Source organism: Passer montanus, unplaced genomic scaffold, assembly GCF_014805655.1.
Source record: "Passer montanus isolate IOZ18808 unplaced genomic scaffold, ASM1480565v1 scaffold62, whole genome shotgun sequence".
Classification (NCBI taxonomy): domain Eukaryota; kingdom Metazoa; phylum Chordata; class Aves; order Passeriformes; family Passeridae; genus Passer; species Passer montanus.
Genome location: NW_024371260.1, coordinates 435,829 through 457,539, shown reverse-complemented (window position 1 = coordinate 457,539; position 21,711 = coordinate 435,829). Strand labels below are relative to the sequence as shown.

General features: G+C 40.9%; 1 protein-coding gene across 9 annotated transcripts in view; it reads left to right on the top strand.

Annotated features, from left to right (window-relative positions):
* KIF1B (kinesin family member 1B) overlaps nucleotides 1–21,711 on the top strand; it is a 77,236-nt gene that overhangs the window by 2,075 nt on the left and 53,450 nt on the right. For 5 of the 9 annotated variants that reach the window (XM_039727704.1, XM_039727700.1, XM_039727699.1 and 2 more), the window contains exons 2-11: nucleotides 3,155–3,336; nucleotides 16,636–16,712; nucleotides 17,866–18,045; nucleotides 18,399–18,464; nucleotides 18,971–19,149; nucleotides 19,823–19,934; nucleotides 20,061–20,138; nucleotides 20,287–20,352; nucleotides 21,278–21,295; nucleotides 21,458–21,533. In XM_039727704.1, the coding sequence (XP_039583638.1) occupies nucleotides 3,231–3,336; nucleotides 16,636–16,712; nucleotides 17,866–18,045; nucleotides 18,399–18,464; nucleotides 18,971–19,149; nucleotides 19,823–19,934; nucleotides 20,061–20,138; nucleotides 20,287–20,352; nucleotides 21,278–21,295; nucleotides 21,458–21,533 (958 nt within the window). In that variant the 5' untranslated portion in view covers nucleotides 3,155–3,230. The remainder of the gene's footprint in view (nucleotides 1–3,154; nucleotides 3,337–16,635; nucleotides 16,713–17,865; nucleotides 18,046–18,398; nucleotides 18,465–18,970; nucleotides 19,150–19,822; nucleotides 19,935–20,060; nucleotides 20,139–20,286; nucleotides 20,353–21,277; nucleotides 21,296–21,457; nucleotides 21,534–21,711) is intronic. The other 4 variants (XM_039727705.1, XM_039727702.1, XM_039727698.1 and 1 more) reach the window with 1 other exon arrangement.

The window sequence follows — 21,711 nt, the reverse complement described above, 5'->3', positions numbered from 1 at the left end:
TTCCTCCCAAGACATTAGGGAGATGATTCATTCCAGCATGGATGGCAGCCTTCTAAGCCTATAATGAACATTAAAAAAAGTCGTCTTTTAAGAATATTGTTCTAAATCTGTACCACAAACTGCATATTTTGGTTTTCTCTTTTCAAGTCATGTTTCCACTCTGTAGTCAGCCTTTTGTAGTAGGAAGTGGCACTACTGGTAAATGTGGGCCCTGAAAAACCAGTTGCAGTTTATTATCTGTGATGCTGTGTAACTTGGGGCTCACTTTCCCTTATTCTACCATTCTGTGTGATGAGGGCAATGCTACCTTTATAAATTATTACAACCAGTTAAGATAACTGGTAAGTGGAAAAACCCCTCAAACCCTCAACAGCTTAAATGTATGGAAAGCTTGGCAAGTTACGTTGGTTTTGGTCAATTTTCTTACGAATGAAAATTAAATCTTGCATAGTGAATTGATATTCAAAACTTCTGAAATCCATGTGGAAATACGAGTAGGTGTTTTGCTTACTTCAGCTATGAAAAATAGCAGAGTTGAGAACAAAAGAGATTTTAAATTATACCACATTTAATTTTCCATCAGCACAAAAGTTAGGGTTGGGGAAAATTGGTAACTGCAGAAGTCCAGCAGGTAAATTTTCATGTTGCAGGTGATTTTGTGATCTGTTCTGTGAGAATCTCTTCTCAGCTGTGTTTCAAACAAGTCTGTCATTTAGCTAGTGCATATGGAGTCTCTGGAAATGTGATTTTCATGCTTTCTTATTGTGAATATGATATGAAGAGGTACTTGAGAACATATATATATATGTATATATTTATATATAAAAATAGATGATTCTTTCATCCCGCTCTGTTTGTCAGCTTCCCAGATATATCTGCAGAAATTAATGTAGTGTTCTGAGATGTGTTTTTATGAAAACATCAGAAAAAAATTCTTTGTGGGACTCCACAGTAAGGAGGGAAGACGAACCTCCTACATTTAATAAACAATATTATTAGAACACATTGTGCAAAGTAAATCGTGTCACTGTGAACTCGACAGAAATGGAGTTTTGCACCTGGCAGATGATGAAGTGGTGTTTCATGAGCCGGGCTGCCTGGCCGTGTACAGTGACATGGCTGTTTGTTGCAGCAGTGTTCAGGGTCAGTTCCATAATAGCTGTGGGATGTGTGGGGATTAGTCTGGTCACTTGGCTGTGGTGGGAGGGCTCAGGGCTTGAGCAAGGGGCCTGGGAGGGAGGGGAGCCCAAAGCCACGGCGTGGATTCTGGGGGCAGAGTTGATAATGAAGCTGTGTGTTTGATACTTTGTGCCACACAAAAGTAGGTGTCCCTGAGCAGGAGGGGCAGAAGCAGTCTCTAGAACACCCCAGAACATCAAGTGAATTAATGCCCAGTACTTTTCTGCTCTATGTTCAGGATTTTAGTGAAGCTTTTTGAAATTCCATACTAACCCTGAGCTGGTGGTGTGGCTGTGTCATTAATCATTGCCCAACCAGTTTCCTGTACCAATGACATTGAGATTCAGTTGGCTTGCTCCTAAAGACATTCTTCTAGTCTGATGAGATACCTCAGGTACCTGTGAAAATAAGGAATACTTTAAATTGCTTCTACTTGGGGGAGTAATTTAATTTCTGTCTTCACCATGTGATGGCATTAATGAAGTACTGCAGTTTTATTAAAGACTTCTCGTACTGTGGGAAAATGTGTCATAACTTGAATTAAGCATGTATAAGTTCTTTTACCAAGTGTGGAACTTACTTTAGAGCTGAAATGCTTCTGCTTTAGACCTGCTAGTAATTTTTGTACTTCTGTGGTCACAACCCTGAAGTGAGCATTTCACCAGACAGGTGGAATGTTGATAACCAGAGAAGATGTCAGGATTCCAGGGTGCATGGTTGAGCAGAGTTGAGTTCTGCCCAAGGTAGTCAGGTTCCAGATAGAAATGCCTGCGTTGAGTCAGACCAAGGATCAGTCCAGCTCTGAATCCTCTCTTCAGCAGTGGCTGTGGCAGATATTTAGGATATAAGGATAAATCAAACAAATAATGTTTTCTCACTATAGTTCTCCAGGTTCTTTGTATCTGTGCCATGGAAGCTTTCCTAGCCAAGGGTAGGAGATTCTTAGTAGGATTTATTCTTTGAATCTTGTTGCTTTTTGAGGCTGTTAGGCTTCTGTACTTACTGTGTCCTGTGGCAGGGCTTCTCAGTGGTGCACCAACTGCAAACCTTTTTTCTAATGGAAAGGGCTGGTTGACACCAATACAAACAAACCAATCTTTTGTAACCCTGCGTTCCAACACTGTCTCAGACATGCCCTGAAGTTTGGATAGTGGGTGTCAGGGATAGTTCCCTGCAACGTAAGTGCTCCATCATTTAGATGTGGTAGGATTTGAACAAGTATTTTGATAATGGAGATGAATTTAATGGTGGACATTTGCCTGAACACAGATAGTAATATTTACCCTGAAGGCAACGATTCTTGATTCCTCCTCTTCCTTACAGTGTGTCCTTTAATCAGTAGATATACAAGTTGATGAGTTGTTATTTCCTTCCAGAAGAGGACTTTCCCAGCACTGCAAGGGGTTCTTTAAGGGTACACCCTTTTCTCTGGAGTCATATGTATTGAAAGTCAGTGTGCTGTGGCCCATGACACTTGAGTTAGTTTTAATATTATTGCTAAAGCATTGTGGCAGCAAGGATTGGCAGTGTGAGTATGGGTATGGGGTGTATGCTCATTGCCTCATGATGAAATTTAAGTAGCTGTGTCTTTACTGCTAAAATTATCTTTGTTAGGTTAAGCCTAACACATGTTGTAACCAGATATTTATTTTGGTATTGGCATCCTTACTTTCTGGAAGAAAACCAAGTATTGGTTTTCTTCCAGAAAAGAAATGTATGAAATTGTATGAAAACCAAATATTTGTACACTTCAAAATAACGCTTCAGGTGACAGAAACTTTGGGCTAGGGAGAGAGTGAACAGGTGCTGATAAGTGTATTTCCAGTTGTGGCTTTGAAGGGACGCCTTTTGGGGCTAAAGGAGGGTGATCTGCAAAGCAGAAATTGCATTTATGAAGTAACTTTGAACCTCCCGAATTTTATCAACATCTTGAATACAATAGCTGTAAATAACGAAATGATACTTTTCTCCTTAGAGAACGCCAAGAGGAAGGATAACTTGGAAGGCTCCTGATCACTTTCAGTTCCGTGGGTGCGCTACCAGCAGCCAGGATGTCGGGGGCTTCAGTGAAGGTGGCTGTTCGGGTCCGGCCCTTCAATTCCCGAGAAACCAGCAAGGAGTCCAAATGTATCATCCAGATGCAAGGCAATTCAACCAGTGAGTTCATTTTAATCTTGGAAGGGAGTCTTTCACTGTTCCCAAACTTTCGATTTAAATATTTTCTTTGGTCAGACTGAGAACTGTGTACATTGTATCATCTAGAATTAATCTCTCAGTTATTCTGCTTTTCTGAGGCTCTCATCACAAACTAGATTATCTCTGAATGTGACTAGAAAGTCTAAATCACAAGTATCTTGATTTTTATGGAGTTGTTCATGGTGTTTGCTTCTGCTGCTCTGAAAATTGTACAGAAGGATTGGAGTACCAAAGTGAAAACCTTTTTGTGAACTTCAGTGTTTGGGAATGTCATGTGGGTAGACAGAGGGATACACTGCACACCACCACGTGATAATTGTGGGGGTATAAGTCCTGCGTGGATCTGGTGCTGTAGTTCTTGGTGTGCTTGTTCTGCAGTATGTGCTTTTGGTTAAGAACATAATTTGGATGAGAAAGCTGAGATAAAAAGGATATCAAGTTTTATGCTTTCCAGAGCAGATGTCTAAATGACAGCAAAATAACAGACTACACAAAATCATCTTTTCTAACTAAGTAGAAGTGTTAAGCTTCCTATATAATTGTTGTGAGTGTAATTTGGAGAACACTGTTCTGTGGGAAACTGTGTGTGGGCACACCTTCTTTGGTTGTTGGGTTGGTTGTTTTTCATACTTGAGGTCAAGGCAGTATTGACAGCATTTGAGGGAGTGTCACTCCTCATCTGCAGACCAGCAGCTCTGCCCCTAAACTGCTCTTCTTGGGGCAGTTTTTCGTTGTTAGGTAATCAAGTAGAGCCATCTTGTCTGCAGCTGTAGAAAGCAGCACTCCGAGAGCACGGAGTTATTTCGCTGTCTGATTACTTGAGTGTTTACTCATGCCTGTTAACACAAAGGAGGTTTCATACAGGCCTCTCCCTTTTTTTTATAGCCAAGGTTGTACGTCAGCTTGTGCTTCTGCAGTGGAATTTAATCCTGGTTGTGGTCACTTAAATTATATAGTGTTAATGGTTTCATTGGAGGAGAGGTGTCATTGAGAAGAGAGCTTGTTTTTTAGTGCAGAAAGTTCTTATCTTCAGACGTTCTGAGCAGTACTACCCAAAGAAGCTTTTTTGTGATTGGATTTCAAAGTTTCCATTGAAGGTAGGGTGGGAGGAGTTTGAAGTCATCCCATGTGGAGCAGGTGCTTGTATCCCATCGATGGACCCCAGTGCAGAATGCAAGAACTGTGGACTTCATTAGAGGACATTTGTTATGGAAATGCCACCAAGCTCTGGGCTCCAGCAGCACCACGGGAACTCTGTAACAGCTTTTCTTGCTGCAGTCATCACAGCAGTAATTTTAGATGCTTAAGGTGTTTGAATTGCAGGAGCCTGTGCAAGCACCTTGTTTGTGGCACAGCAGCAAGGGTGACCAGTCAGTGTCTGGCACATTGTTTGAGATTGTTTGTCTGAGCTGGAGCTGTGGCCCGGGCCAGACGCTGGTTCTGTTTCTGAGCACTAGAGCTGCACTATAGTGACACGTTTCCAAGGAACTGTATCAGTCTTTGAGAGGAGAAAAATACTTCCGATTTATCTAATTGAAAGTGTCTTTACAGAAATGACTTCTTGTGCTGTATTCTGTACTCCTAAGTGCTCTAATCTGCAGCCTTTTCTTTGAGTGCTGTGGCTCTGATCGAGCTGGGTGCTGTGACAGATGGTCGGGTTTAAGTCATCGAGGACATCACAGGCTGTGGAAAGGAATCACCAGTTGCAATAGTTAAACATTGTTACAATCTGTGGGATATTTTTTCCCTGTACTTCCCGCTTAGAGGAGAAATACAAGAAAGCAATGGACAGAGGAGTAGTTTGAACAGAAGAGGATTGTATAATAAAGGATATGAATAAGGCATTGTTTGATGGGGAAAAAAACCAGCAGAAATCTTCTGTCCTAAGAATCTTCCTAACCAAGTTGTCTGACACACATAACTTCCAGCTGAAATTCTTCAGCTGGTATGCTTTTAGGTTATGTGTTAGATTTGGGAGGCATAAGTGCTGTACTGCCAAAGATTCTTTCATTTTCATCGTGCTCAGTTTTTTGCAGCCCCACAGTTACATTATTGAGCTCCTCGTTATTAAAGTCTGAACTTGCTGACTAAAAGCTGAGCACATAAAGTGAAATTAGTGTATCTGAGACTCATATCTGATGCAGCAATTTGAAAATAAAGGGAATTCAGTAGTAATTCTAGACTAAGGGGTTCTGCTTCACACTTTCAGATGTGCCAGTGAAGTGATCAAGGTCTAGATATCTTGCCTCTGAGAAGGTTATTTTTTCACTCGTGCACTGATCAGGTTGACAGGAGGCAAACCTGAGAGGATGGTGATACACTGAGCAGTGACTATTTTAAGCCTCCAAGGCAGTTAAAGTTCCCTTATCTTGGAATTAAAGCCTAATGGACTGTCGTGACACCGGATTGATGAGACAGTGTGAAGTCTGATAGCTAAGAAGGGATTTTGACAGTTACTTGAACTTTAATTCTGTATGTATTGATTGACCAAGCTATTCTGCAAATCCTTTGTGGGTCCTACGTTTAAACTTTGTCCAAGTCTGAGTTTTGTAAATGCATTGGCAGAGACTACTGCATTACAGTGAAACTGAGGCAAAGTGCTCAGGATTGTGTTAAGGAAAACTGTATAAAGATACAGATAATAATGTGTATGGCAGGTGTACTTTATTTATAAATAATTTTACATGAATGTGTGAAAAAGGACTGTTTTTTGACACACATAATGAAGTATGTTCTTGAAGTCAGAACGCCACCAGGGTTGTTGCCTGCTTTTGTTGGATAGTTTTTCTGTGAATTTGGCTGTTTATGGCTTTGGGGACTGCCTGTCATTCATAGGGTGCTTGCCAGCAAAGCAAAACGTCCCTCTGGGTTAGAAAGCTTATGCTCAATTTTGTTACGCAGTTCTTTGCCTTAGAAGCAAAACAACATAATTTGCTTGTGCAATCCTACAGAATTTACTTGTTATCCTATCTGGCTTTAATGTCATTTCCTCCTAGGAGATCAAGACCTTTAATCAAGATCTATAGTAGGTCTGTTTTTATCATTTCTCATTGTTTAAAAAGGACAATGCAGCTGAATACAGTTCTAGATATGTCTTAATCTCAGAAAAAGAGAATTTGTACTAAGCTCTTTAACCCGTAATGTTAAGGACACTTACTGTAGTAATTGGGACTTCCATTTTTCTTCTGGAAGCATGCAAAATATGGAAATTTTGAAATCAGTGCTTGAACATGTCTTTTTTTTTCTGTTCTGCTGTTATACATCTTGCACTCAAATTGTCAGTCTTTGTGCCTTAAATGCACGTTTCAAAGCTGAGATTCTGCAGTTGAGCTGAAGTCACGGGTGCTGACTGCATTAAGGGGCTGGAATTTGGCAGAAGGCCAGTGCTGCTCAGATCATATCTATTTGCAGATGGATCCATTTGAGTGATGCTGCCAGAAGTTCTTCAGTGGACACGGGAGAAGTGGGGGTAGGGGAGGAGAAGGTAATGGAGGAATCTTAGAGACAGGACAAGTTAGAAGCTGTAAAATTCCGCTATTTATGTTAAATTGGGATTCCAAAATACTTTCCAAAGAAGAGGTAATGTCACCATCAAATTAGTAATTAAAAAGCTCTATCAAAACAGTAACTGAGTGTGATTAATTTCAGAAAAGGCCTGAGCCTTTCAAATGATAACTTAGAAATTATCCTAAGAAACATAAACTTTGTTTTCAAAAGCAGCTGCTAAGCAAGTGAATTCAGTTGGCTGAAAGGATGTTTTCATTTGGACTTCTGTTCTGAAGAGTATATTCTTTAAATTACTGAATAGGTGGCTTATCATGGCCAAACTCACAAGTGGCTTTTAAAAATTAATAGTTAAAGTATAGATAATGGGTTTCTGCATATCTTGATTGAATATGTTTTAATTCCTGCGTTTTCCAGCTTTTTTTCAGAAAGGTTCACACCAATGCATCTTGCCCACAATGTATTAATTACTTATTCCTGTCCAGTTAATTTATGACTGGTTTTGTAGTGAGTGGGAAAAAGATTCTGCAGTGTAATACATGAAAGCTGAGCTATAGATCTGAGAGTTTTGTGTGTCAGTAGTTCTTGTGCTCATTCTTGTACGGGCTTTTCAAACGTAACAAATATAAACAACGTTGGCAGCTGCTGCCTTGGGTTATTGAGCTGAAAAAAGAAGCTGTTCTGTGCCTAAAGACTCCCCAAGCATTGTGCTTTTTCTGGTTTGGCTTTTGTTTGTTTGAAGGATTTTTTGTTTTGGTTTGGTTTTTTGGTTGGTTGGTTTGTTTGTTTTGCTTTTTTTTTGTGGAAGTGATTTGATAATCTGCCCTGTAAATGTGTGTAAATAATGAATAAATAAAAACAAATGAAACTGAAGCAGAGATTCAAACTACAAGACAGCATTTAGATACTAATCACTAGCAAAGAGCCCAGCAGGCTTATTCTTTTAAAAATCGAAATACATGTGTAAAACACGGAACAAATGAAACAAGGAAGTAAGGAAGTACCCTACTTGCAATGTGTCTGTTGCAATTAATTGTGCACTACATGAATGAAAATAGGCCATAGCACCTTGAATGTGCGAGTGACAGAGCAAACCAAAGTTCTCAGGCTGGAGCTGGTCTGTGATGGTTGTGTGGTGTGGTCTGTCATGAAGGACACCAGAGGGAAGGAGCCCCTGCCAGGCCAGTTGTGCTGGGAGGGCTGAGTGCACCTGGATCCTCCATCAGCTCTGAATTACCGTGGGGGTTTTAGCTCGGCAGTACTCTCTGTGTTTCAGTAACGTGGCAGGTTCTTTGCTGGCTGCTGAAGGTATTGGATGTTTCATAAAAATAGGCCTGGTGGAGTGGTCCCATCTGCCAGTAACAATAATCCCATCTGCTGCTGTGGACATATGGCTGTCAGCTTCTCATCCAGGCATCCTTGGCATCAGAAAACCTTGGTAAGACATTCTGGAGTTAATTTGTAGAGGCTGTAGGGAAAAAAATGTATTTCTTCTAATATTGTTTTGTTGTTTCGGGTTTTTTCTCACTAAGGTGTATAAACCTCAGATCTAGACTTAAATGTTTAAATAAAAAAAAAACAAACTAAAAAACCGAATACAGAAACATCTAATTTTAATTTCTCCTTTGTTTTGTTTTTTTCCTTTCCTTTTTTTTTCTTTTAAGATTTGTGCTGCTTTATGCAGTTGTTCTGGGGCAAATTAAAAATGGGTGGGAAAGCAGGACTGAACTTAAAAGGCTTTTGATTTACTGCATGTTTGTCTACATTAGTGGTACTTGAAATGTAATACAAAAGTCAAAACTATTGAAAGGTTCATAGACTAAGGTAACCTCATCAATAATTCAGCTGTCTCTTTTATTGATATACTTTTGAGTCGCAATCTGTCTTATGAAAATAATAATTTTAGATATCTCCAAAAATAAGCATATTGCCTTTCTGATGCCTTGTGCCTACCAAAAAGCATTGGTCCTTAAAGCATACAGCTTGGTTTTCTTGGTTTGTTTTTTCCCCCCCCAGGTGTTTCTAGTGTTTTCTACTGGTATCTTGCATGATGAGGTTGTCTTGGGCAAATGAACAGCATTGCAGGAATGTCACTTCACCCCTTCCCTGATTTTTCTGGTCTGTAAATCCTTGTTAGTGGTGCAAGCTAAATGAACACTTGTCAATATGATAATTCTGCTCTGCATTCATGGTGGGTGTGTTATCAAAACAGGCTGTTGTGGGGAGATAAATGGTGTCACATGGAGGATGCCTGCATGGTCTTGTGGCTGAGGTTTGAAAGACAAGTCAAAGAGGTCACAATAGCAGAGGTTACCCAAACTCCTCTTCCCAGTACGAGCATTAGAGTTCTCTGTGTTTTGCAGCATTAGGGATTTCTGTGTCCACAAGTCTGTCTTAGTCACTGCCTCTGAATGCCCTGCAGTATTGACAGCTCATATGTTTTGCTACAAGCCTGGAATGTTTTTTTGGAGAAGGAATAAAAATGTGGATTTTTTTGGTGCTTGGTTTTCCTTCTAAAGCCTTTCTCACGATTGAATAAAAATAGCTTGAAGTGTTAATTCTGCACTGTAAAAAAAATTTAGAGGATGACTTTGGGGAGCTGGGGGAAGATGAACATTTAATGATCTTTAAATGCTAGAGATGCAAATGCTGGTTCTGGAGTGAGACTGTGGGATGATGACTAGGGTGTTCCAGCTGATGTTAAATGCAGTTAGACTACATTATGTTAGGAAGTTAGCATGGAACCATAGCAGAGAGGTATTGCTAATAAACCCTGAGCAGTTCCTGTCGGTGGTGATTCTCCATGTGGAATGCTTCTCCTTCAGAACTGGTGCCCACTGACACAGAACTAGGCCTCTAGAGGTGATTCTTTTTATCAAATGCTTAAATAAACTGCCACCTTTTAGTATGCAAGTAGAAGTAAAGAGAATGTAAATTGTTAATAGGAACTACTTTAAGAATTTGATATTTTCATTCACTTCGCAAATTCTTCTGGAGACATCCACTGTTCAGAACTGACCAAACTGACTACAGCAGTGGGCTGGAATCCTTGAGACCTGGCTCCCCAGGATTCCAGTGCTATGTGGTGTTCTCTTAATATGTCCTGAAGTGAAAATGGCCTTAGGAGAGACCACTGGCTCTTGGCTATGTCAAGTCAGAGAAGGTGAGGGGAGATACTGTTTAGCCTGCTTTGGGGCAGAAAACATGAGGCCGGAATTCAGCGGGAGCTCTGACCCAGCCCCACACACAGACCTGACATGCTCCTAGCACTTGGACATTCCCAGGAAATCCATTGACAGGGCAGGTTTGGGAATGGTTCTGGGTCAGCTTCTCAGCCAGCGAGAGCAGTCTGCTTCGGCTGGCTGCTGCCTGCTGCAGCGCCTGCTGGCGTGCTGTTCTCCAAGAACACCAGCTGGAGAGCTGTATTTATAGCTCCTGGATCTGTAGGAGCAGCTGAGGATGAGAGCGGCTTTCCAGCAGCTTCTGTGAGCGAGCGTGGCCTTGCCCTGCTGCTGCCGAGCCCGGCTCCCTCCCCCAGCCAACCTTTCTCCCAGTGCAGCGCTGGAATTCCACAGTGGGGAGAGAATCCGGTTGAATTCCAAATGAGCTGTTCTTAGCTTCTACTTGGTTTCCTTCCCTTTTAATGATTTGAAAAATGCAAACAATGCTTTGAAAAGCAAGCACTGCTTCATGAGCTGGAAGTGTCCATTTCCCTTCATTTATCTCTTATAATAACAGCCCTGAAAGTCTGCCTTATAAAAGCACTATGGCCATAGATCTGATTGCAGCGTATGCCTAGGAAAGAAGCCTGTATTAAACGTGTCTTTGTGGTGTTATTCACGTTCCAGCAAATAAAGAATGCCTGCTCCACCCTGCTCTGTGTAAGGAACATGTTCCCATTGTTGTCATTCTAGTCTACAGATGGTGCAGATATATTTTCCAGACCCATGTTTTTTTAAGAGACTCTGTGTTTAATGTTAATTTGGTCTTGTGGAATCAATTCTGAAAGCTCCAGATTTTTTTTTCATTGGATAAATAGTTTATTCAAACATAATAAAACTACTGCTTATATTGATCCAAATAGAGTTTGAAGAAGGCATAGAAGTTATTTTGTATTTTTCTCCCAGAAGTTGCCCCTTCCAAAGGTCTGTCGAGACCATTTTGAAAATGTCTGCCTGTTCCTTTACTAATGATTAAGGAGAGCAAAAGTGAAGACACTGCTTTTCTTGCTAGCTGTTATATCTGAGTGGTGGCATTTGGTAGGAGTGTGTGCTTGAGCTAGAATAATGCTGCCACAGGGAGAATTGTTGAGGCTGGTGTGAAGCCTCTCTTTGTGAGAAGAAATCTAATTTTATTTCATATGTAGAAATCCAAGAGGTTTTGTGCCCTCAGCATTGCCTGTTATGGTAGCAGTATGGGCATGGCAGATGTAACGACAGAGCAGGCTGTGTTGCACAGATCTGGGAAGGTCGGTTTTTCCAGTTCCAGTCTCGAGTTTCATCACAATTGGGTTTCATTTCTGATTAGGAATTATTTGTTTGTTTTTAGAAAACCTCGGTGTGCCAGTCCCTTCACCCCCCTTGCCTGCACAGGCTGTGTCCCAGCTAATCCCAGCTGCAGCTCAGGTTAATTCTGGCTGCTGGTTTATCTGCGGGGCCGGCTGCAGTCGGGCACGGCCAATGCATGGCACGGCTGCTGGCAGCGCGCCCTGCCAGGTGACTGGGGCTGGCACAGGGCAGTGCTCTGGCTTCACTTTAAATGCAGGGAGGGCAAGAGAATAATTGCAGCTCTTGCCTCTTGAGAGCTCTGCACTGTCTCCCTGTTCCAAGAGCTTATTAGGAGTTGTGTGTGCTGGGCATCCCCAGATACTGAACTGCAGATAATTTCTGATCTGACAAATTTGTGACGTGCTGAGGAGCAGCACTGACTGGGGTGAGAGCAGAGCAGGCTTGAACTGCAAATTCAGTGTCATAATCTGATACGAATTTGGAGTGGTTAAAAAGCACTTCTAGTCATTCTTTGTGCCTGCAAAAATATTTATGTGACTGAGTAGATGGGAATGGAATGAGGGGGCTGATCTTGGCTAAGCTTCCTTGCTTTTGTGGATTTTTTTTCTCCCCTTTGTAGGCTTCCCACTGTCTGTTTACTTGGTTAGTTTTAAAGGAGACTGGAAGTGTAAGTCCAGAAATGAAGGCTTGAAGTGGGAATGGGTGTGTGTGTGTGTGTGTGTGTTCAGATAGAAGTGAGAAGACAGAATGCTGCTTCCAGTTGAAGATACCCTAGAAGATTTTAACTTTGCATCAGCTCTCAGCTGTGCTCCACACTCTGGTTATAAGTGTAAAACGAAGTGTATATTTGACCTGTGCTTTTTGGATTTCAGCTTCAGAAATGAAAATTGGATTATAAGGCAAAAAATTTGGATGTCCAAAATGACAACAGGAATGCAATATAATACATACTATGAAATATATGGGTACTATTTCAATAGTGGTCTTTCAAGTGTTGCTACAGTGTTTGCTAAAAAACGAGGGATGCATTTGAGCTCATAGATTTGAAAGGTTGAAAGTATATGTTATTTTTGTGCTAGCTGATAAAGCAGATGGTGGATGGTATATAAAATGTTAATTAAGGAACAAGTGGGATGGACTGTGGAAAGAAAAATGCCAAAAGATGAAGTTGCCTGTTTAAGTAAGGGTATGTTAAAATCCAAATGCTTTGTGGAGATTGGCCTGTTACTGTTGGCAGAGCACGTCTGAGAGTATAATTCTTGCATTTGTTGTGCTCCTGCTTTCCCCTTTTATTCCTCTGTACTGCTCCTACTATGGACTTGTCCTGTACAAGGACCAATCAGTATTTGGGTCTTATATAATATTAAAAAAAATGAGATTATTTAGCGTGAAGAAATTTCTTTTAAAACTGAATGTTTCCTTACCTTTTGGTCAGAGAGATAGAAAATGTTTGTAGTTACAGGTATCAAAAAGTCCACCAAACTTAAACAGCTAAGTAGCTACAAAGAATTGTTTAAATTGCTTGAGCTCCAGAGAATATGTGAATTACTCCTGCCTAGAGAAACTTTGGATGGTGTGAAGCAGCTCAGCTTGGCTCACTGTACAGCTGTAAGGGGAGACGAAGCTTTTAAAATGCAGGCTGTGTCTCTAGGTGGGCCTGGCACTGGGTACTAAATCAGCTGCTCACGTGGGTACTGCTGCAGAGCTGTTCACACAGTGTACTTTTATTTATCTCAGTTTATGACATGTAGTTACTTTGTGTACAAAGGTAGAAAACACATCTAAATATTATTTTTTAAGGAGAAGCTTATTATTCAAAATTTCCAGAAATGCATTATTCTAATAAAGAAAAGTAATAATATGGGCATTTATCTCTCTCAACCAAATCAATGATTTGTAGAAAATACTTTAATCCTGTGAACATTCTCTTGCCCTTTTTTTGGCCTTCCATTCCAAAGGTGAATGATGGGCATTAACCCCTGCTGTGGTTGCTGCTTCGATCCCAGAGGAGGTTTCAGCACTGCAGCAGGACAATATTATCCTCAGCTTGTTTCATCCTTCTCACCTCGGGGCTCCAGGTGAGAGCTGTTTCATAGCAGTGCTGTGGCACCCAGTGGTTCTGTGCAATATCCCTTCCAGTGCCTCTTTGCTGCACAAAGCTTACCTTGTGGAAGGCTGGAAGATACCCCATGACCTAGTAAAGTGGCCCTTGGTGAAGCAAGGGGCCTGGAAGAGGGATTCTCTCAGAAACTGGCTAAGTGCAGCATTCAGAGCTGCCCCGGTGCCATGCTGATGGTAATTATAGCTGCAGCACAAAGCAGCAGTGTCAGTTTGCAAACAGAAGAGTTAATTGCCACATTGGACCTTTGAAATAGCAGATAAACAAATTTATTCTGTAAGATAAAAAGACTATTAATGCGTTCCTGCTGTGATTGTCTGCCTTATTGCCTTTCTCATTTCCTGGGGCTCTGTAATTAAACCATTAGTGTGTGGACCGTGCGGTGAGGCTGTGTGGGGAGAGGAGATAGATGACGACCTACTTCATGATTCACTAAGATAATTCATCTTGGCCTTGCATGGTTTAAAAACCAAACAAAGTAACTGAAATCTGTTGGTATTCTTGTGGCTATTGGAGACACTGAGAACAGTTCTCTTTCTGTTTTAATTGTATTTGTTTCCTTGGTCAGCGGAAAATACAGCAGGTTGAGAAACGTGGTACATAAAATCAGTGTTGCCAATTCAGTCTAATTTCTGCATCCCCATTTCTTTTTTCCCAATTTGGCACATGAAGTTTTAGGATAAAGCTTACCTGTACTATAAGAAGCCTTTTAATTTCTTCAGAAATATCCATTAGCTTGCTTTAAAAGTAGCTAGATTTCATGGGTTTTCTTGTCCCTCTGAAGATGATGCTTGGTGCAATAGCTAACTTCAAGTGAGGTCAGTTATTTCCGTTTGAATTCCTGGTTTCTTAGCCGTCTTATCGTCTTCAAGGTGTTTTAATCACATTGTTGCCTGCCTGATCATTGGTTTTAAACCCAGACTACATCAGACATCACTAATGCTGGCAGCATCTACCTGGTGATCCGTGCCCCAAATGAAGAGGGTTTCAGTCCAGCTGAAATCTGTTGAGATTGTAATCTTCTATTTTCTCATCCAGTCAGCTCTGCTGGATTCATTTGTGGACTGAGAATTGTGAGAGTGGAGGATGTAGCCTGTGTGCAGGAAACAGAACCAGGGATGAAGAGACTTCAGGCTGAGTGCAACGGCTGTGTCTGGATCCCAGTGGTGAGGGGCAGCATGCAGAGTTCCTGGCAGCTGGGAGGCTTGCTCTGACCCTTCCCTGCTGCAGTGGAAGGTTTTGGCCAGGCAGCTGCATTCCCAACCTCTGACAGAGCTGCTGTCTTGCACGTTAAACTCCTTTTCCTGATACACTTCTCAAGATATGCTTTGCAAAAGCATATACCCTAAAAAGTGATTTTCAAAGTAGTGAGCTGGACATGGAAGTCAGCGTGAAGGGCTGAGGAAAGTCTGTCTAAGAAAATAACAATAATAATAATAATAATAATAATAATAATAATAATAATAATAATAATAACAACAACAGTGGTTTAAAAAGAGAAGAAAATGGAGCCGAATGCAGTGACTTGCATAAATCAGAGCCTAAACTTTACTTTTCTCCAATGTGATGGATCAAATTTAGGCTGGAAACAAGAAAGGGGAACTAATGGCAAGTTTGTAGTGCCTTTTCAGACACTGAAGTGGAGAGTCTGTTATTTTACTGCTTTTTTGGGTGGGGACTTCCAGATAGAAGGCATTATATCTCCCTTACCTTTCGGAGCTTTGATGTTAAATTTTTAAATGGAAAATTGTTGAGTTGTAGCAGTGTGGAATACCCTGTAAGGAGAGAACTAATTTAAGTTTGGGGCAGGGAGTTGTCTTTGGGGTTTGGTTTTTGTTCTCTTTGGGACTGGTGGAATAGTGAGAGGGAAGCTAAAACCATGGATGATTGCTTAGGTTACAGTTTGTTCTGTGTTGATGCCTGCGTTGCTATCCAAAGCCACAAGCATTTTTGGCAATTTGATACTGTGCTGGTGCATATAATTCATTGGCTTTGCATGTCTGTCAGGTTTTTTAAGGCAAGAATGTCAGCACAAGGTGCATCCAAGTGAAACAGAGTTGGCCAGGAGAAATAGAGTAGCAACTGTTGCTATTTGCAATCCAGACAGTGATCTTTTCTCCACACTGTCATTTTGGACAACAGCCCTGCTCAGGAACACAGCATCTGGTAGAGGAATGATTTGATTTTAATGGGGACCCTGTAACCACATTTTCAGAGATTTTGGTGAAACAAGATGCTAAGTTCATGTTTGAAGTGGTAAGACCTGTGGGTGATATAATTTTTATTCATCACAGGAGGAAAGGGAGAAGCTCCAATCTCACAAAGCACAAACTAACTGGAAGAATATGTGAGAAATAAGCATCTTCTGTCTAGGATGTCTGGTATCAGGATGTAAATCATCCCTGGGAAGACTGCTGACACCTTTGTATGGCTTATTTCCTTGTGGACTTTATTTGCACACATCACAGTTAGTGTCTCACTCCCAGGGGCAAATTGCTGCTTTGGGTGCAGGGGCAGATGTGTAAAGCCAGGGTGGTTTATCTAATACCCTCAGGACTATGCTTTTTTGCAGTCCTGCTTACACAGATGGTGTTGAAAACAGCTGCTGGAAATAATAGATTTAAGTGTTTCCACCACTGTAGTATCAAAAAGAAGGAAGCAGTAGAGATTAACTTCTGCAACAAGGGCTGTGCTTATAAATTACCCTCCTTGGAACACAGAAACTACAGGCATTGTGTGTGCCACTGCAATGACAGCTGCATCCATTGTGCATTGCTCCCCTGCAGGCAAAGGTTACACCAAGCAGTTTTGTGGCTGGGAAGGAAAAAACCCCGCAGTACTAAACCCACCAACCTAAAGGTATCTGAAAAAGCTTTTGTTGGTTGTGTGGAATGCACAGAATTCTGTTAAGCAACAGCATATTTCTCCCAGGAATTTTTTTCTTGTCTTATTTAAAATGAGTCCTACAGAAATAATAGTATTAGGAAGAAGTGAGTCTGTTACTACAGCCTTCCTACTCATATGCCATGTGGCAACTTTGAATACGCAGATTCACAGATTGTGGGTCAGCCAGTTTATTAATTATGCTAAGTGTCAAGTCAGCTAAGACTTTGAATTTTATTCCTGTAGGTATCATCAACCCAAAGAATCCTAAGGAAGCACCAAAGTCCTTCAGCTTTGACTACTCTTACTGGTCCCACACATCGGTAAGTGCTTTTACAAGAAGGCCTGGTTTTGTTGTTGCTTGGTTTGATTTAACATTCTCTTCTGATCGTGGCACCCCTGTCAGATGTTTCTACACAGTCTTTCTCACCCACATTCAGGTTAAAAGCTTGTCATTGTATGTTGTGTTTCCCTGTTTGGGTGAGAGCAGAAAGCTAAAACAACTTGTATATTTTCAAAAGATTACTGAAAATATTCTCCAACAATGTTCTGTTCTAAATATTTTAAGGATGCACGTGTGCCATGGTAGTTCATTTTTCCTCTTGGACAAATGACAGTTGCTCGAGTCCTTACAGTTCAAGGGGATACATGGTATGGGTTTTGTTGGCATATCTGGAGAAGGCAGCACAGTGATCCATGTTTCCAATAGCTGCAAAAGCAATAAATTCTCATCCAGCTTCGGTGCCCCACCCTTCTGTGAATCGGTGCTAAGCTCTCACTGACTTCCAGTAATTGTTCTCCAGCAGAACTGTGTTGTTCTGGCACCTCCTCCTCCCCTGCCTTGTTTTCTAAAAGATGTACAAAGAAGGGATAATGCATTTCTCTAAGATTAATTCTAGTAACTTACATGGTGAATAAGATTTAATATTTCTGAGCAAATTTGTGGTCAACGAGACTGTTTTCACAATAAAATACTCTCACTGAGTTTTTCAGAGCAGCCGTGAAAGTTGATTATAGCCCAGTCACAGGAACATTATGAACAGAATGCATGAAAACTAGCAGATAAGCAGCATCAAGGAACAGAAGAGGTCTGATAAAATCTTGATCCCGACGTTAGAATGTTAGCACAGCTAAATTTATCCTGATTTCAGGAGCAGGTAATGTTAAATTACAACGTTTCAGGAAGCAAGAGAATGCTAGATTAAGAATAAGATACACTCACAAACAATGCAGTGACATTGTCATTGTTGTTCTTCTCCATCTTGTTCTACCTTGGGAAAAACCTGTGTGTAAAAATGGCCTAGTTTACCTCTTCCTAAGAGGTGGGGTTGTGTGGAATGCACAGAATTCTGTTAGCAGAATCTTCCTACGGGATTGACCCACAAGATAAAAGTATTAAAAACACCACTCGCTTTTTGAAATCTTACTCGAATGGTAGGAGAAGTCTGTATTGATGCTGTTTTGGTGTCTTTGCAGCCTGAAGATCCCTGCTTTGCATCTCAGAGCCGTGTGTACAATGACATTGGGAAGGAGATGCTCCTGCACGCCTTTGAGGGCTACAACGTGTGCATCTTTGCCTATGGCCAGACTGGAGCTGGGAAATCCTACACCATGATGGGCAAGCAGGAGGAGAGCCAAGCAGGCATCATTCCCCAGGTGGGACCGAGCCCACAAAGGGAATTTGGTTTCCACAGCATCTTCAGACACACACTTGTGTTTTGTATTGCAGTAAGAGTTAACAGAACTAAGGCTTACTGCTAATGTTCCAGTACAGAATAATGATATTGGTGAAACCTAGAGCAATTGCTGAGATACTAGACAAAATAAGGTTGATAGTGATGTGGGACTGAGATGAATTATCTTCCCAGTGAGGCTGTGTGTGGTTGATGCATTGGGTTCATTTTCTTTCACTGCCCTCATTCTAAAGCCATTTCCACTGCATGTCCTGCTAGTTAATTGTTACTTCTCAGTAAAGACTCATTTCTGACTTGGACTTAATTTTTTTCCAGCTATGTGAAGAGCTGTTTGAGAAAATCAATGACAACAGCAATGAGGAAATGTCATATTCTGTAGAGGTGAGTGTGGTGAGGGATCAAAGAATGTCTGTATGCTGGGCATCAAACTGAGCTTAGGTGCTGGGTTATTGATGATGCATTAAGATGCTGATTTCTGATTAGTTTGGGAATTTTAATTTTATTTTTTAAGGCTTTTTGGTTTTTAAGGCTTTCTCTTTTGAGACAAATGTAAAAACCTTATCTGTCTTGTTTGATGCTTGTGCTGTGTCATATTGAAGCTGTTAAGGTGATTGTGGACTCCAGTGTATAATTTTTCATTACACACCAGCATTTTCTGAAATGGTTGAAGGATCTATACATGGATGCAGGGCCAGCAGCTTATGTAAGAGGTGTGATGTAGGAGACTTTTGACTCTTGCCTCGGCCACTGTTTAAGCTGTTAAATGACCCAAGACACCCAGAGCTTTCCTGTGGTGGTCTGGGGGAATTTCTGCCACTGGCACTCTGAAATGCTGTGGAGGTGACCTTCAGAAATACCGAATTGTCTGTGAAAATTCCTGTTTTCAGGTGAGTTACATGGAGATTTACTGTGAGAGAGTCAGAGACCTGTTGAACCCGAAGAACAAAGGGAACTTGCGGGTGCGAGAACATCCTCTCCTTGGCCCCTACGTGGAAGATCTGTCCAAGTTAGCAGTCACATCTTACACAGACATCGCAGACCTCATGGATGCTGGGAACAAAGCCAGGTTAGTGATGGCAGTGTGTCACATATTCTTATCAGTGTTATGCATTAGCACGTTAAAAAACCTCTTGTAAGTGAGGAGTGTTATTGAAATATGCACTGATCAATGCTGTTAAAAGCTGAAATTGCTTTGTGTGCTGAACTAGTGCTGCAAATCAATGTGTAGACATTTAAAGATTGCAATGACTTCAGATAGAGTCTAAATAATTATTTGGCATTTACTTCTGCCTTTGCTGTGTGCTCTGTCACTATCCTAGTATAAAGACCTATGTGAATAGTCTCCTCTTTCCTCAATTCATGTGGTCAGGACTAAAGTTGGCATTCCAGCTTCAGTTTCTGGTTCATTATTAGTTGTTTCCATGCAAGCTGTTGGCTTCATTCAACAGTGTGTGAGAAGGACTCACATAAATGCTGCTCAAGTGTTCTTGGGTGTTGGGATGTAAGATGGACTGCTGAGTACACAGATGGAGAAAGCTCTGTTTAAACTGTGATGAAGATGGGAGTAATTCAGGAGTGAAAAGTGAAAGGGTTTGGGAATGATATTAGGTGTGGCTGGGTCTTGGTTACAGGGCAGCACATCACCTGTGCAGCCTTTTGCTCTCATTGCTCTGCAGCTGCATTCAGCCCTGCAGGTAATTGTCCTTTTTTAAACATGCTCATATCTGTTCATATTGTAGGACCGTGGCAGCCACCAACATGAATGAAACCAGCAGCCGCTCTCATGCTGTGTTTACAATTGTCTTTACTCAGAAGAAACATGACACAGAAACTGACCTTTCCACAGAGAAGGTGTGTTACAGATAAGTGGCTTTCTGACAGTTTTTCGCTGATCTTCGCTGCAGTGACTTTGTAGTTCTGTCCTTGCTCTGATTCACCAAGAACTCACAATCCTGTTCGTGTGCTTTCTCTCTTCAGGTCAGCAAGATCAGCCTGGTGGATCTGGCAGGGAGTGAGCGAGCCGACTCCACCGGTGCCAAAGGAACGCGGCTAAAGGTGCGGGCTGGGGAGGGCACAGGCATCACCTGGAGTCTCTGCTGGACACAGAATAAGTCATAACCATGGGAGAAATACTTGCAAACCTGAAGAGATTCATGGTTGAATTGTTTTAATTACTGTATAATACTGGTTTCTCTTTTCTCAGGAAGGAGCAAATATAAACAAGTCTCTCACAACTCTGGGCAAAGTTATTTCAGCATTGGCTGAAGTGGTAAGTAGAGCATTTCCTTGCCTGCAACAACCTTTGCATAACTGGTCAAATGGAAACAGTAGAATCTGTGGAGTAGCAGAATCACTTGCTGTTCTTGGCCTTGCATTCTCAGCCCTATTAGCTGTGTGTATTTTGATAGATTAATAGAGTTGATACTCTTCTGTGGGTGTCACACAGGCTGTCAACAGATGGAAGCATTGGTTTGTTTAACTGTGAAGAAGCCTTGCAAAAGAAGCCTGTATTTATGTAGAAGACCTGTTCACATAGCAAGTTTTTTAGACCTTCAGTGCAGTGCAGTAATTTTATTTTTATTTGAAAGAATAATTTTAGAAAACTTTTAACTGCAGCTTTGTTGTTAAAATTTATAGGAAACACAGCATTGGTTTGTTTAACTGTGAAGAAGCCTTGCAAAAGAAGCCTGTATTTATGTAGAAGACCTGTTCACATAGCAAGTTTTTTTAGACCTTCAGTGCAGTGCAGTAATTTTATTTTTATTTGAAAGAATAATTTTAGAAAACTTTTAACTGCAGCTTTGTTGTTAAAATTTATTTTAACAGTGCAATAATTTGATTCACTGGCTTTCTTCACAATGGCAAGACTTAATAATGTCTTAAGTAAGCATATATTGATCCAAGCATAATGTGGGTTTTGAAAAGTACTTTTTGTACTCAACTACTATTAAAAAAACCCCAAAGAAACAAAACAAATAAATTGTTGTTGTTCCTTTTAAAAGTGAGTCAACACCTTGGACAGGTTGAATATGCTTGAGTATTTTTTACATGATTTTTTTTTCAATTGAAGTGATTCTCATTAATTTGGCTTTTTAAGAAAAGGAAGTACTGTCTGACATGCAAACAATGTATAAATCTCTGTTAAGAAGCTCATCCTTCTTCTTCTTCCTTTTTCCTTAATGCTTTCAACTTAGGATAACTGCACCAGCAAGGTATGATGGTCTGAGTAGAGTAGATGTTGGTTTCTTTGCCTAGTGTAAGGTTTGTTGCTTGGAATTGTGTTAGAACACAGAATTTAAATGTCAGGAAGATATTCACATCTTTCTTACACAGAAAATCCTTCCTATTTTTCATATTGTGCTGTTTCTTTGTAGAGCAAAAAGAAGAAGAAGACAGACTTCATACCCTACAGGGATTCTGTACTAACGTGGCTTCTTCGAGAAAATCTAGGTATGGCTGATTTGCCTGTGCCAATAGGAAAAGAAAGTCTTACTGAATTTCCTGACTGCTTTTAACTCACTTGGATTTGTATTGGGTGTGAGGTTAAATATCTTTAGTAGCCGAATCTGAGTTGTCATAGTTCCACCTTATGTTAATGCTGTAACTCTTCCCTGTGGTTTTTGTATGT